The sequence below is a fragment of the Urocitellus parryii genome, chromosome 12 (assembly GCF_045843805.1).
Source record: "Urocitellus parryii isolate mUroPar1 chromosome 12, mUroPar1.hap1, whole genome shotgun sequence".
Classification (NCBI taxonomy): Eukaryota; Metazoa; Chordata; class Mammalia; order Rodentia; family Sciuridae; genus Urocitellus; species Urocitellus parryii.
This window is the reverse complement of record NC_135542.1, coordinates 68288593-68303032: the sequence shown is the minus strand read 5'-3', so window position 1 is coordinate 68303032 and position 14440 is coordinate 68288593. Positions and strand designations below refer to the sequence as shown.

The 14440-nt window shown below is 43.6% G+C and overlaps 1 protein-coding gene across 1 annotated transcript; it reads left to right on the top strand.

Annotated features, from left to right (window-relative positions):
- Positions 1–4145: 4145 nt before the first annotated feature.
- On the top strand, positions 4146–4826 carry Atp6v1e2 (ATPase H+ transporting V1 subunit E2). The gene has a single exon (XM_026385767.2). It carries the CDS (start codon positions 4146–4148, stop codon positions 4824–4826), a length of 681 nt encoding a protein of 226 aa, XP_026241552.2.
- The last annotated feature ends 9614 nt before the right edge of the window (positions 4827–14440 follow it).

Sequence of the window (14440 nt, the reverse complement as noted above, 5' to 3'; positions counted from 1 at the left end):
TTTAATCGACTTGTCTTAAGAGCAGAGAATAATATTTTTCTCCTTTTACAAAAATATAATTTTTACATAAGTACATCCCAAGATAATGGGAATAGATGGAATTGAAAAAATGTACTCTTTGGCTTCTAATGACGGTGTAAGATTGAACCCAAGGGCCTGATCTTCGTCATGAGCAGTGGGTTTGATTTTCCGTGAAGCTCAGTGAGTGGTATATCTTTCTGTAACAGGGCTAGTGTGTGTGTGTGTGTGTGTGTGTGTGTGTGTGTTAAAAAACACAATGTGAGATCTACCCTCTCAACACGTGTGTAAGTGTGTAAGTACAGTGTTGTTAGTTATATGTACATTGTCATACAGCAGATCTCTAGAACGTCCTCACCTCGCCTGACTGCAGCTACACATATTGAACAGCAACTCTCCAACTCCTCCTCCTGTCCAGCCCCTGGCTACCATCATTGTTTTTCTGCTTCTATGACTTTGATTATTCAAATAGCTCATGTAAGTAGAAAATGCAGTATTTGTCCCACTGCAACTGGCTTATTTCACTTAGCAGAGTATCCTTAAGGTTCATCCACGTTCAATATTTCCTTCCTTTTAAAGACTGAACACTATTCTATTTTATGACTATAGCTCATTTTCTATATCCATTAATCCTTCAAGGGACATGTAGGCTGTTTCCCACTCACCCAATAAACATGGGTGTGCAAATGTCTTTTTGATATTCTGTTTTCAATTCTTTTGGATATAAACCCAGAGGTGGGATTGCTGGATCACATGGTAATTCTATTTTTAATTTAAACACATTTTTATAGCTACTTATTTATTTTATGGTACTGGGGATTGAACCCATGTCCTCATGCATGCTAGGCAGGCACTCTACCACTAAGCTATATCCTTAGCCCACTATTTTTTATTTTTTGAGGAACCTCCAAACTGATTTTCATAGTGCTCCACCATCATACCTTCTCAAGAATAGTACACAGGGGATCCCATTCTACACATCCTTGTCAACTAACATTCGTAATTTTTCTTTTCCTTCCTCCTTCCCTCCCTCTTTTCCCCTCTTTTTTTCCTCCCTTCCTGAATCCCTCTCTTCTTTCCATCCTTTCTTTCACAATGGCCATCTAACAGATATGAGGTGATAATAGCTCATTGTGTTTTTATTTTATTTTTTCATTGTGGTTTTGAGCTTCATTTTCCTCATAATTAGTATTAAACATCTTTTCATATACATGTTAGGCATTTGTATGTATTCTTTTTTTTTTTTGGTACCAAGGATTGAACTCAGGGGAACTCGATCACTGAGTCTCATCTGCAGCCCTATTTTGTGCTTTATTTAGAGACAGGGTCTCACTGAGTTGCTTAACACTTAGCTTTTTAACTGAGGCTGGCTCTGAACTGTTGATCTTCCTGCCTCAGCCTCCTGAGCCACTGGGATTACAGGCCTGTGCCACCACGCCTGGCTTATTTGGACGTATTCTTTGGAGAAATGTCCACTCAGGTCCTTTGCCCATTTAAAAGTAATTATTATTTGTTATTGAGTTGGAGAGGTTTCTTTTACATTTGGGGTATTAACCCCTTGTCAGATACACGCTTTGCACTTTTTTCCATTCCAGAGATTCCCTTTTCATTCTATTGATGTTTATTTTGTAGCTTTTTAATTTGATATGATTCCATTTGTCTTTTTTTTCCTTTTTTTTTTTTTTTGCTTTGGTTTGTTTTTGGTGTTATATCTAAGAATTAATAGCCAAGGCCAATGTTTTAAAGATTTTCTCTATGTTTTTTTCTAGGTGTCTTATAGTTTCAAGTTTTATGTTTAATTACATCTTTAATCCATTTGAGTTGATTTTTGTGTGTGTGTATGTGTAACATAAAAGTCCAATTTCATTCTTTTGCATGTGGATATCCAGTTTTTCCAACACCATTTTTTGAAAAGGTTATCTTTCCCCTATTGTATAGTCTCGGTGCAATTGTGGAAGATCATTTGATTGTAAATGTGTGGGTTTAATTCTGTGTTCTCCATTCTCTTCCATTAGTCTATTATTCTGACTTTATTTCCAGAACTTTTGATTACTTTAGCTTTAGAATATGTTTTGAAGTCAGGAAGAATCAGATTTAAGATCTGTTATTCTTTCTCATTTTGGCCATTTGATGTCCTTTTGTGTTTCTTCTGTAGGTATTTTTTTCATGGTAGCCAAGGGCTTACTAAAATATTTTATGTGTCACTTCTCAGTCTTTTGACTAAAATCAAGTGTATTAAAGCATCTTATAATAATCAAATTTAAGTTGATAACAACTTAATTTCAATAATATACAAAACTGTACTTTTTACCCCACACTCACTTTGTTATTGATGTCACAAATTAGATCTCTTTATATTTTTTATAGTTTTTAAATACTTTTTGTCGTTTACCTTCTAAACAAGAATTAAAAGTGATTTATAGTTTTTCATTATTATAGTATTCTATATTTGTCAAAATATTTAATGTTATCAGTGAAGTTTATACTTTCCTATGTTTTCATGATGTGTCTTTTACTTCAAATTGCAGGATTCCCTTAAGCATTTCTTGCAATGCAGGTAGGGTTCAGTGGTGATGAACTTACTCAGTTTTATCTAAGGAAGTCTTTGTATCTTTTTTTTGTTTTTCTTTTTCTTTTTTTTTAAACATAGGGTCTTGCTATGATGCTCAGGCTGCTCTTGAACTCCTGGATTCAAGCAATCTTACTGCCTCAGCCTCCTAAATAGCTGGGACCAACAGACCCTCTTTCCTTTTTGAAAGACGGTTTTGTTGAATGTAGTATTTCTTATCTGAAAGTTTTTTTCTTTCAGCACTTTGGATATAGCATCCCACTCCTTCCTAGCCTGCAAGGTATTTTGCAGAGAAATCCATTGGTAGTCTGACAATCTTCCCTACTATGTGACAGGACTTGTTTTCTCATGCTGCTTTCAAAAGTCTTTCTCTTTGACTTTTGACAATTTGATTATGTCTTTGTGTGGACCTCTTTGGTTTTATCTTAGATGAAGTCTGTTGCATGTCTTGAGTCTAGATATCCATTCTTTTCCCAGTTTGGGGAAGTTTGGGGACATTATTTCCTCAAAAGCTTCCTGTTCTTTCCTTACTCCCTTGTCTTTCCGGGACTCCCATAATGCAAATATTGGTTCACTTAATGGTTTCTCATGAGTCCCTAAGGCTTTTTTCACTCTTTTCAAATTTTTTTTCTTCTTTGCTCCTTTAACTGGATCATTTCAAGTGGATTGACTTTGAATTTACCGGTTCTTTCTTCTGCCTGATCCAATCTGCTATTGTATTCCTTCCACAATTTTTTTTTAATTCAATTATTGGATTCTACAGTCCCAATATTTGTTTGGCTCTTTTTTTTTTACATTTTCTCTTTTTTTATATTCTCATATTGTACATTCATCATTATTCTGGGCTTATTGAACATGCTTATTGACCCCTCTCCTGGGAAACCTTTAAGAAATACAGCTTTCCAGAACCCTCCCTGGCGATTCAGATGTATATACAGGTTTGGAATCCATTCCCACTAAAAAGACGATTTTCAGCCTCTCCCACCTCCCAGCTCTTTCCAAGGCACTATTTCTGGCCTAGCAGGACTCTACCTCTTTGGATCATTTAAAGGCTCTTGGAATTCTTTCACCTCCATTCAGCCTTCCTAGATTGAATCCTACAGTGTCTTGTGATTCTTCCTGGTCCTCTCCAGCACAAAACGTGCCAATGCTTTCCCATATGAATGAATTTGGTATGTCCATTCCCTTGGCTTCCTATCTGAGTCTTAGATTGTAACTGCCCAGGGAATTTCTGGACTAGGTTTGCTCTAAATCCTTGATGACAAAAAGACAATGAGTGAAGCGCGAATGGAACGCTGAGACTGAAAGTCCTTCTGGGATATGACCTCTGACAAATTTCTTTCCCTCTCTGGACCTCGCTTTCCTCATGGGTAACATGAGAAGTATGTAGGTGTTTCCCTGGCATCTCCCCTTTAGGTTCTGACTTTCTCTTTCATTCTCTGTGTAATTCCACAGCTGAGGAAGTGGAACTTCAGAGACACTTCTGAATCTCTGCCCTAAATCCAAGACACCAGAGAGCCCACCAACTCCTTCTCTATCTGCCTTTCTGGGAGCCACCATGTCACTGAGCGATGTTGACGTGCAGAAGCAGATTAAGCACATGATGGCTTTCATCGAGCAGGAAGCCAATGAGAAGGCAGAGGAAATAGATGCCAAGGCTGAGGAGGAGTTCAACATTGAGAAAGGACGTCTTGTGCAAACCCAGCGACTGAAGATTATGGAGTATTATGAGAAGAAGGAGAAGCAGATAGAGCAGCAGAAGAAAATTCAGTTGTCCACCATGAGGAACCAGGCAAGGCTGAAAGTCCTGAGAGCCCGAGATAACCTCATCTCAGAATTGCTCAGGGATGCAAAGCTGAAACTTGGTAGAATCGTGGCGGACCCAAAAGTATACCAGGATTTGCTGGATAAACTAGTGCTCCAGGCTCTGCTCCGATTGCTGGAGCCCGTGGTGATTGTGCGCTGCAGGCCACAGGACTTCCTCCTGGTGGAGACCGCAGTGCAAAAGGCCATCCCTGAGTACCAGAATGTAACCCAAAGAAATGTGGATATCCACATGGATCAAGAAGATTACCTGGGTGTGAATGCCTCTGGAGGGGTGGAGATCTATAGCAGCAATCGGAAAACAATGGTTTCCAATACCCTGGAAAGTCGCCTGGATCTCTCAGCCCAGCAAAAGATGCCAGAAATCCGAATGACATTGTTTGGAGCTAATCCCAACAGAAAGTTCTTTATATAAAGCTCTGGAAAGTGAAGCTTGGGTTAAACTGCCAAGTCATTAAAAGTAAGTTATTTGGGCAAAGGAAACTAGTAATGTTTCCTATTCTTTGAAAGCTCCAATATGGTCCTATCTTCTTTCATCAAAGAAAGCTTTAGCTTTGAATAGCTAAAGGCCTTATGTGTTTTTAACTTTGGAATAAAGCTCAAGTTGATGCTCATAAATTAAATTCCAGTTCATTCACACATACAACAGCTTCTGGACCATTCTGCAGTTTGGGATGAAGCGACTGAAGATATCTGCTTGTTAGCTTAGCTTTGGGTGAGACATGAATTGCATCCTTGACCTGTAGGCTCTGTGCTCTGTTTTTTCAATATGCATGTGTAATATGTTTCCATTCTTTTGTTTCAGCTTCAGTCTCTGAACTTGTGTTATGTGAAAAGTTTTGAGGTCTTCCTCATGCACACAGGGCCAACTTCATAGGCATAAGATCAATACTGTCACAAGGGCCCAGCACTTGCAGTGTAGCTCTATAGTCACTGCCTTGAAATCCTTAATTTTATCTTTGGAATTGTGTTTTGAAAGTGAAGCCCCAGTGGACACTGGAATATGCACCAAGGGTTTGGAGCTTCAGCTCATGCATGCTAATGAAGCCTACCTAACTGAAGCCTACCTACCTCCCCAAGTCACCCACTTCTAGCCCCCTTAGAGCCCTGAGGCCCAGCCTTTCCCTTCTTTGTCCAGTGAACATTGCCACCTTCTATCCCTGGTGAGGGGTCTAGTGGGCATACAGAGGGGGTCAGAGTAGGGTGTGCATTCTCTCTGGAGTCTCCAGACCAGTCTTAATTGTGGCCATCCCTATCCTAGGCCCAGTCACTGAATAGGTCTGGTGACTGGTGGGAAGGGGATTCCAGCTCAAGTGACAAGACAGGACCCTCAGGAGTTTATGAGAGTCTGTGCATGACCTACCAAAGTATCCCCATGCCTGGTAATGTGCTCCCTGGGAGAGTTCAATGCCTAGAGGCCTTCAGCTCATCTCTTCTGGAAGAAGTCAAGAAACACATATCATGCAATTTTGCTGCTTTTGCATATAGGCATTACACAGCATAAAATGGTTAAATTCATCCTAACAATTTACAATTTTAAGTTTTCTTTACTTAGGAAGACAATAGCTAGGAAATAAACACCATGAAGAGTGGAGAGAGTGCAGGAAAAAGGAAAGCGCTTTGTGTCGAAACAGGCACCTTTTCCTGCTTTTTGAACAAAGGATCTCACGTTTTTTTATTGCGCAGTGGCTCCTGCAAATTATATGGCTGGTTTTGCCTAGGTCTATTCTGTGACTGAACATGCTTCATAGATTAAGGTTTTTGAAGAAATCCCAACCATCTCTCTTAGGGCAAAGGTTGTAGCCTGTGTGATTAGGACAGTGTAAAGATCAGAAACCCACGGAACTCATCATGAAGTAGGAAACAACTTACTGGTAAACCAGGGGCCTGACAGGACTCTCTCATGGCTCCAGCAGAGGGCTGGAACTGGGACTCAGACAACCCCTGAAATCCTCTGTAAGGCCACTTCATTTTCTTTCTTCCAAGAGTGACATTCTCTACTGTCCTGTGTCACTGGTGAAATAGGCATGCTCCACAGTTCCAAGGTTTACATGTGACAGTTCCAGAAACAAACTTGCTTCTCTTGGAGCCAATTCCACTTTTCTGAAAGGGAACTAACTCATTTGGCCGAGCTTGGGTCAGTGTCCACTTAGGGTCCAGTTGGTGTCTGCTGCAGTTCCCAGGGTGGGGGTGGGGCCTTTATCAGCTGGATGGGCTCCCCAAAGAGTGACTTATGTGTGGGCCCTTTAGAGTTTCAAACTCAATCATTCAATGTCCACTTGCTAAGTGTCATTGATGAGCTAAGCGCCGTGATGGTGCTGGACTGCCATCCTGTATTTTAATGGATCATAGATGTAGAAACAGATGATTTTTTTTTAGATTTTTTAAATTTATTTTTTACATACATGACAATAGTGGAATGTATTACACTCATTATTGCCCATTGTGGTAATGGGACAATGTAGCGAGTGCCGGCCTAGTGTTGATTCAAGACACCATGGGAATACAGGGACAGGAAGGGAGGATTGCAGGATACTGCTGGGGTGCTGGCCATTGTGCTGGGGGAAAGAGCTGCAGGCAAGGGTGGGAGATCCTGGGTGCAAAGGCTCTGAGGTGTGAAAAGCAGGATGTATTAGAGGACCCATGGGCAGGTCAATGCTATGGAGGGTGAGGATTGAAGAGGCTGTAGGGATGGGCAGGGCCTGATGACCTGGTGTCTGTGTCTTAGGCCTTTATCTGTAATTCTGTTGGGTAGAAAAATGAGGGGTCTCTACAGGACTTTTTAAGAGTGAAACAATGAGAACTAGACTTTGGAAAAAAAAAAAAAAGATTGTTTAGTTCACTATAGAGGGAGGACCTATCAGGGAGGGGAGAGACTAGAAGTCAGAGACCTGTGGGGGGGGGGGCTGTTTATCAGCCTCAGCGAGAGATGAAGAATAATCCCTCCAGCTTTTTTCTGAGGCAGATGAAACTCCAGGATACTTAGGCTTCTTAGGAAAGAGTAGGCTCAGACCCTGTGTCCTATGTACCCTCTCCCTCCCCCATATATCTCTTCGCTTGTTCAGGACTTAAGGTCTTATCACCTTACAATTTTTTCTTGTAAGTCCTCCGACCCTTGGAACCATCCCCTTCTCTCCTAGCCAAGCCAGCAAAGTGTCCCCTTCCCAGCTGACCAAGCCTCCAGCTGCCTTGCCTTCTGGGAACTGTTCCCCTACTTCCTGCTATAACCCAGGAACGTTTTGGCCAGCCCCCGTCTGGCCCTCTGAGCCAGCCTTATCTGTGATCTGCTCCAGCTATTGATTCATTCCCTGCCAAAATGGTTAGTCACGTAGGTTTTTATGGAAGTTTTGTGGCAAGTAGAAGCCCATGGGACAAATGTTCCCCTAAGACCCAGCCAAACATCTCTGTTTTCCCAAATGTTCTTTCCAGAGCAGCCACACATTCTCTCTGACCTTTTCCTCCTCAGCTTCCCACCTGTGGCTTCCAGTCTCCTCCTTCACCACGACCCCTCAGCAACCTGGTGGTGAATCAAGCCTTGACCTCCCCAAGGCCCTGGGCACAAGGACTGTGCCCGTCCTGAGGACTTTTCACGTGCTGCCTCTGCTTACTCTTAGCTACTTTCCACCCACCCCATCTTTCCTGACCTTGCTTCCTGGGCAGGGACTGATCTTTGATCTTGGTGTCCCTGCAGCCTTGTCACTTTGGTGCGTGACATTGGGTACACACATGGGAGCTCTAGATGAGCAATGTTGGTTGCTGGTCTTCTTCCGGAGCCTGGCCCTGGTTTCCAGATGGAGGACTCCAGGGTCTTGCTTGTCCTCTGGTCCATAGAAAGTGGCAAGAATATGATATGGGGGTTGGCAGGGGGTTGGGGAGGAGAGGCAACTGCGCAGATCTGGGGACTGATCTTTGTTTCTACTTTTTTACTACTCCTGGGAAAGACTGTGGATGGGAGCAGCCCCTAAATCCAAGGAAGAATATGCTGGCTGTCACTTCAGTCCTGGATTGATGACCCCCTGGCTATGCCTGGGGCTTACTGCACCTCTTCCCTCCCTGGGAAGCAAGAGGGGAGGGCTTTGCTCTGGAGCAGGGTGCACAGGCAGGACGCTCTGGGGGGATGGGCCTGGACTGTGTCCTCCTCCACAGGGGCCTTAGCCACAGCAAGGCACATCTCAGCCCGTGTGTCTGTGTGGCCTTCTGTCCTAGACTTGCCATCTGGGCTAGGCTGCGGTCACCATGCTGCAGAGCTGGGACAGCTGCATCCTGTCAGGGTCTTCACTACAGAAATGCTTGTTCTGGGCAATTCAGTCAAATGGTGCAAACCCGAGTGCGAGTGCGTTCTTTGTGTTAATCTACCCTTAAGAAGGCGCGTTCCTGTGTAAGCGCCTTAGTCCCCTGAGCCAAAAGGAGCGAACTGTGACAACCGCAGCCAGGCACAGCCCTTCCCATCCGCTCTCCTCATTAACACTTCCTCCGGAGGTGCAAGGGAAGCTGTTGCTGCTGAGGCACAGGCTCTGCTTGTGGTAACGTGGTGTTGAAGACACACTCCCTGCTGCACTGCTGGGGAGCTGGGGGAGCCAGAACGGGAACTCACAGTAGCGGTTTGGTCTTGCTCTTCTCAGGCACCTGACAACCTGTGGGTCAAGTCCCTCAGCCAGGGTCCCTTGGTGGAGGGGAGGATAGATGGAATTCTGATCTGGAACTTCCTGGCCATCAGAGATGGGACTGAAGCTTTGACCATGTGTCAGGCCCTCAGAGAAGGCAGGGAGAGCAGACCAGCAGCACAAAAATGCAGGGCTTTCTCTCTGAACCTGGGGTCACTGCAACTTTAGAAGCGGGTCAGTTGATCTACTCTCGGCCACGGAGTAACCATGGCCCCTTGTTGTACTCTTTGGGAACACTGTCTCCTGCCCTACTCCTTAACTCTCCCAGGACATCCCTGTATCCCTTCCAATTCATGATCCCTGAAGTCACACCTGCTATTGGAGGACAGGGAGAGGACCTCTGTGTCTCCTCCTATGGCCACCTCCCACACTCTGTTTGAAGTCTGAGAATCCTTGCTCTCAAGCTGTCATGCTTCATGAGCAAGCTCACGGCTCACCCAATGGACTTGTCCTACAGGACAGCACTCTTTTTATTGAGAGGCAAATTACTTCTCTCTGCAGACACAGCAAAAGGGAACCCCAAACTCTTGAGATTCAGCCTTGGCAAACCCTTGACCCATCGCCTGCCTCAGCTACTTCTTTGGAGGGATGGAATTGAGCACAGACTTCATCACACGGAGATGAGTCTGCAAAAGGTGATGCTGGACTCATCCTGGCCACTACCAGACCTGAGCAGATTTCATGTCCTGGAGATTACAGAAGGTTCAGAGCTTTAGGGAAACTTGAGAGCAGAATGGTGATTTGAATCCAAAGCCCAGAGGAAGCAAGGACTTAGCTAATAAGACTCATGGGACTACAAACAAAAAGCCTGAAAAGACCTCAGTTATCATCACTCATTTAATGAAAAGCATGCCATATAGAAGCTCGAGAACTTTGGCCAACAGGATAGATATGACAAAAATACACGGTCACAGAGGGTCCTCGGAGAAGGCTGCTTCTGTCCTTCCCAGACCTCATGCTGACCTCAGGGCTCAGTCACAGTGAGGACCCACAGAGATGGAGTGCCTGCGGGTGACTGCACAGATATGCGACTTGAGGAGCCAGGGAAAGACCAGGTCCCTGTATAAAGAGTGCTGGGAGCATGTCAGGAGATGAGTGGGTGGGAAGTTGAGCCCCACATACAGCAGGCTGGCTCAGGGCCAGGTGTGGGTGAACCTTAGAGTAAGAAAGGAAAAGGAGGGAAGGAAGGAAAGGAAGGAGGAGCAGGCAGAGAGGGGGAGGGCAGGGGAGGAAAGAATGGAAACCAGATGGGTAGAGGCTTCGCTGGTGGAAGGAGAACAATAGGGGGTATGAAGGTTCTTGTCTTTGCCCCTTTGGATTTTGAGCTCTGAGTTCTTAGATTCAGACCAGCAGACCTTTGATCCATCCATTCATTCTGCAAATATTTATTGAGTTGTTATCAAGTGCCAGGCATTCTGCTAGCCCTGCATCCTTGTGCAGGGAACAGGATAATTAAGGTCCCAGACTTCACAAAAGAGAATTCTGATATGGATGGGGGTGGGCACAAGTGGGAGGGGTCAGGGTTCACCAGGGATCACTAAACAGGTAGGCAGTGGATGATTTTAGGTCTAAGCTCTAAGTAAAAATGTATGGGTGGAGAGGACTTCTGTGACCCCAGCTCAGGTGGGGCTCCTTTCTAAATGTCCCTTGCCTCTAGAGGATGAGAAGGAGGGTAGCTGGGTATGAATGGTGAGGGCCCATTCTACATAGATGGCATCTTCTATGGGTTCCCACATGGTAGAAGAGGCCAACAATCTCCCCCTAGCATTTGTTTATCTTTCCACAATTTTTAGTTCACATTATAGTTCACAGGATGGTGGGATTTGTTATTACAGATTCATACATGCACACAATGCAATGATATAATTTGGCCAATATCATCCCCCAGCACTTCCCTGGCTGTCTTTTAAAAGGACAATAATTCCCTTCATGAGGCAAGGGCCCTCTGGACCTAATCAACTCCAGAGTCCCCACTTCTTAATACTGTACCATCTTTCATTTTTTGGTCTGGAATGTCCTCCAGAGTCTCATGGGTTGAAGGCTTGGTCCCTAGTACAGCAACATTCAGAGGTGAAGCTTTGGGGAACTGATTGGATCCTGAGAGTTCTGAACTCATGAGTGGATCAATCTACTGATGGCTGGAAGGACTACTGGGAGGTAGAGCCTAGTTGAAGGAATGGGCCCTTGGGGACACACCCTTGGGCATTATATATTGTCCTTGTCCCTTTCTGTTTTCTCTTTCTGCTTCATGGTGGCTGTGTGATGAACAGCTTTCCTCTGCCATGCCCTTCCACCATGATATTTCTGACTTGAGCTTGCTGACCATGAACTGAAACCTTTGAAATCACGAACCAAAGGAATCTTTCCACCTCTAAGTTGTTGTCCTCACGTATTTATTACAGGGATGAAAAGCTGACTAACATAATCACATGGTGATTAGGTTTCAACATAAGATCTTAGGGGGACACAAACATTCAGATGATAGCGGCACCATCTGAACCACCTTGAATTATGAAGGCATCAAGGCAAGAAAAGCTGTGTAGTTTTGAGAAGCATAAAGGTGACCTTCAGGGCTTCCCTGAGTGAGTGGAGGACAGAAGGGAAGGGTAGGGTCAGATCTCACAGGGTCCTGTGAGTGGTATTGAAGGCCTTTGGATTTGTTTTAAGTATGAGGGGAAGCCATTCAGAGTTTGTAAGTGTGGAAGGGATATAACCACATTTTACTGTGTGCCCAATTCAGCATTTTGCCCCTCACCTTCCTAGCTCAAAAGCCATCTCACCAGCTCCACAGAAATGGGAAGCTAGTGTGCAGGGAGCAGCCAGCTCAGACCAATACACAGGTCTCTTCACAGGCAACAGTTTTTTTCAGTCGCAGGAATTGGTAAAGTTCAGGTGCTCCACCGCTGGGGTGGAAGCAAACGCTTAAATGCACCATTGGCAGAATCCTTAGGTCTGTCAATCCCATCGTCCCCACACTCCCACCTCCTCTTCTCCTTATTGGGGACCCTGCCTTGCCAGCAGGATTGATAAACCTTGGCTTAGTGCTCCCTCTTAGCCTTTTGTGCCATAGCACATCTGCAGTGTCCTCAGGTTCAATTCCCCCAGACCCTGCCCCCCCATTGCTGGCCAGCTGTCACTGACCATTGACCACTTCTAGTCTCTCATTCCACACTTGTGTTACTGGCACCTGCCTTGTTTGTTCCTGGCCTTTGACAAATAGTCACTGGTGGGGTCTCTGCACCTCCTACTAGAGCTGTGGGCACCAAGGGGTGTACCCTGAAGAGCGTGGGGGAGGATGAACTGCATTTAATGGCCTCTCCCTCTATCCTAGGGCAGGGCAGGGCATGTTCCCAGAAAGCCTGCTTTTGGGGACAAAGGTGGCTGTGTGTTTGTATGGTGGCGGGGGGGGGGGGGGAATGGCATTGGGAAAGGTGGCAGAATGCTTTAGGCTTTATGTGTTCCCACATGAAGACAGTATGAATAGGGCATGCTTCCTGCCTCCAGGATCACGCCCTGGAGAGATCCACATTTATGTCTCAGAGTTTGGGGTCTTGGTATAATAGCAGTTTGTGTTCTTCCAGCAGCACCAAGTAGCCCTTTATATAAAGCAATCAGTGTGTGTCTAGGCCAGAGAACTGGGGCAAGAGATGGCTGAGGGTTGCCATTCATCTGCTGGTTGACTCCAAGTAATTCAATCACCTTCTCTATGCCTTAACTTACCTATTGGTAAATGCAAGATAAATGTTTATTTTCCTTGGGGCATTTTGGCAATGAAATGATAAAACAGAAAGTTCTCTTAAAAAAGCAAGAGTCCATGTGTTCTATGCTACTTTTGATACTAAACCTGAACTTAGTAAAATTGTTTTTATTACAGTATCATGCAAGAAATAGAAAACTCACAGAAGTTCAAAAAGTTTCAAAACTTTTAGCTTTTTCAAAATTTTAACTACTCTTAGCTTTTTCAAAATTTTAACTTGTAAACAACATTTTTAAAGTTTTAAATTTCACCATTTGTTCCAGTTATCATTTTTCTCTTGCCTTAGAGGTTTCACAATGATAACCTCAAATAATTATGCATATTGTACCTACTATTTTGTGCCTTGATTTTTCACAGAATGGCATCATTGAATCTTTGTGACTTTCATTTCCAATATCTGCAAACTATTGCAATGAGTTATTTTTATAATTTAACTAGTCTAATAGTAATTGACTTTCAAGCTATTTTTAAGTTTTCATTACAATGAATTAAGCTGTAATTAGCCCATGGCTTTTTAGCGGAATCAATCTGTGTATGACATTTTGTCTAATTATTCAATTAATACATATACATTGTAGAAAATTTAAATCCCTAGTAATTGTGCCACTGATAACACAGTGAACATGTGGAGTCTGCCTCTTCATTCTTTTTCTCTTCATGTGCATATCTATATACATATATACACACACATCACTGGCCTGATGGTATGTGCAATATTATATGGTGATTTTTTTGGTACCGGGGATTGAACCCAGGGATGCTTAACTACTGAGCCCATATCCTTAGACCTTTTTTCTATTTTATTTTGATATAGGGTCTCACTAAGTTGCTTAGGGCCTTGATAAGTTGCTGAGGCTGGTTTTGAACTCACAATCCTCCTGCTTCAGTCTCCCAAGCCACTAGGATTACAGGCATGTGCCACTCACTGCCCCTGACATATGGTGATTTCTTCCAGTAAACTATTGTGGCAGGACAGTTAAGACCTAGTTCAAATCCAGCCTCTGCCATTTAGCCCTTTGAATAAACTCCGAGCCTCAATTTTCACACTTGATTAAGCTGGTTAGCTTTAGTTAATTTCCTTCTCTAGGTCACAGTCTTTAGAAGAAAGATAATAATAGTATCGGTCTCTGAAGGCTGTAAGAATCAATCCACAGAAAGCATTTAGGAGAAAAACTGGCATATAGTAATTTTTCCACAAATACTAGCCATTGCCATTTTTCATGCCTGTTCCACGTCAAGAAAAAAAAAATTGGAAATCATTATTTTTAACGCCTTCCTAGTATTATGTTGCTCTTTTATACATTTTGTTTATTTCACTAACAAGGCAGTGAATTGTATGTACCTAAATCTTTGCCCCGCTTGGGCAAAGATTTTTTCCATAAGAGAGCATCCTAGAATTGTAATTAATGGGTTAAAAGATAGTATGATGAGTTTTCAAAGACTGTTAATACCTATGCCAAAATGCTTTGGCCGAAAAGATTTTAAAGAACAGGGACTTAAGCATGGTTTTCAAACTGCAGCCATAAGAATTGCAACCTCGGACTTCACCACTTTTCCCTCCTCCTTTCTGACGTTGTAGCATTGAGAGCCATACATTTGAGATTGCTA

Coding starts and splice junctions, on each gene's coding strand:
- Atp6v1e2 (XM_026385767.2), top strand. CDS start 4,146: ATGTCACTGAGCGATGTTGACGTGCAGAAGCAGATTAAGCACATGATG.